This window comes from Nematolebias whitei, chromosome 7, assembly GCF_014905685.2.
Source record: "Nematolebias whitei isolate Nwh7 chromosome 7, NemWhi1, whole genome shotgun sequence".
NCBI classification, from domain to species: Eukaryota; Metazoa; Chordata; class Actinopteri; order Cyprinodontiformes; family Rivulidae; genus Nematolebias; species Nematolebias whitei.
This window is the reverse complement of record NC_056504.1, coordinates 32315260-32316781: the sequence shown is the minus strand read 5'-3', so window position 1 is coordinate 32316781 and position 1522 is coordinate 32315260. Positions and strand designations below refer to the sequence as shown.

Sequence of the window (1522 nt, the reverse complement as noted above, 5' to 3'; positions counted from 1 at the left end):
TACGATCTATATATATATATATATAACAAAAAAGCAGACTCATACTGTATTATTGTTAGCAGAAAGTTGCTGACACCTTGTGGTCAAAATAAGAATTGCAGGTTTCTAAGCAAAAAGTGAATCACGAGATGGCTGAAAACTTTCGCACGTTACCAAACATTTAAATTGTGCATGAGTAAAATAATTACCTGGTTGGTTGTCATCCATTACACAAGTTAATAAACTTAATTACCAGTTGGATTTAAAACACAAGTAAACACTGGTAAGATAACTTTCAGTTCACCTGTTTTAGGTAAGTTCATGTCGCCTATGATAGTCTCCGATTTTCCATCCATGTACATGAACGCTGTGTCCACCTGCTTGTGTCCCCTGTCCAGAAAAGCCTTCACCATCTCCCGGCTCTGCTTGGCGTCAGCTCGTCCCCCAAACGCCATGGTTCCCAGTAAGCTAACTGGACGTTTAGTTCCCGACGACATGTTTCTACAAACTACCGACTTGAGCAGGTGTGTGAACGAGGATTTTATTCTGCGAGCCTGTCGGAGTGGGCAGAGTCCAGCTGTTATTACCCACAGCATGCTAATGCTAACTAGCTAAACACGAAGGTCAAAGGTCGTCTTAGAAGAAGGGAGTGTCGGGTAGTTACCTATACGGCACAAAACGTAAAATATTAAACGTGAAATTATATCAACTAACAGATTCGCTTTTCCGCTGCTTTCCTAGTGTTTTGTTTAAACAAACAGAACAAAGTCCACTTTTGTGACGACTTCTTGTGGTTAAGAACATACGTAAATATTTGTTCAAGTCTGTTAATTCATAAACCAGTGTCCGTGCATGTAGTTACAGTTTATAACCACCAGGTGTCAGCAAGTCTTCATTTTACAAAAGTTTTCTAAAGTCTTACAGTATCTTTCATCAAAAAAATCCTATTATCTAATTTAATAAAAGCAAGTTAGTCGTTGTAAAAGTCAATGGAAAATATGAAGTGTCTGAATCTGTATCCTAATAGAAAGAATCTTTTTTTTTACCTGAATGTAACATTTTAGTAAACTTTTGTACATTCTGCACCTGCTACACTTCAGAAAGACTTGAAACTGACAGTTCATTTCATTTGGGAGCATTTATTTAACTCAAGATTGAAATGACTTGATACTAACTCTGCAGTTTGTACCTGTTGTTCTTAAATTTTCTTAGATTTATTTATTTAGTGTTGTTTTTAATGTTTTTCAATTTGATGTTTTAATTTGCTGTCTTACTAGTGATGTACAGTAGTAACTATGCTTTGTATTTGCTGCTGCAGGTCTATTTTCCTGGTTAAATAAAGGTTATATTAAAATAAATACATACATTTAGTAATAAATTAAATCCGACTGATTGGTTGAAATGGACATTTACTCTACAATATGACATCTGAATCGTCTACCTGTTAATTTTGTGCACATTGCAATGTGGTGAATTAGAATGAAGATATTTGTCAAACAAATAAATGGTCATATGTGGTTAAAATTGCAAAAATATATATATA

General features: G+C 34.9%; 1 protein-coding gene across 1 annotated transcript in view; it reads right to left on the bottom strand.

The window, feature by feature from the left end:
* The window catches only part of akr7a3 (aldo-keto reductase family 7, member A3 (aflatoxin aldehyde reductase)), a 13922-nt gene extending 13330 nt beyond the window's left edge, over positions 1-592 (bottom strand). Inside the window, exon 1 of the mRNA XM_037678771.1 lies at positions 284-592. Within this exon, the coding sequence (XP_037534699.1) occupies positions 284-575 (292 nt within the window). The 5' untranslated portion in view covers positions 576-592. The remainder of the gene's footprint in view (positions 1-283) is intronic.
* Between the last annotated feature and the right edge of the window lie 930 nt (positions 593-1522).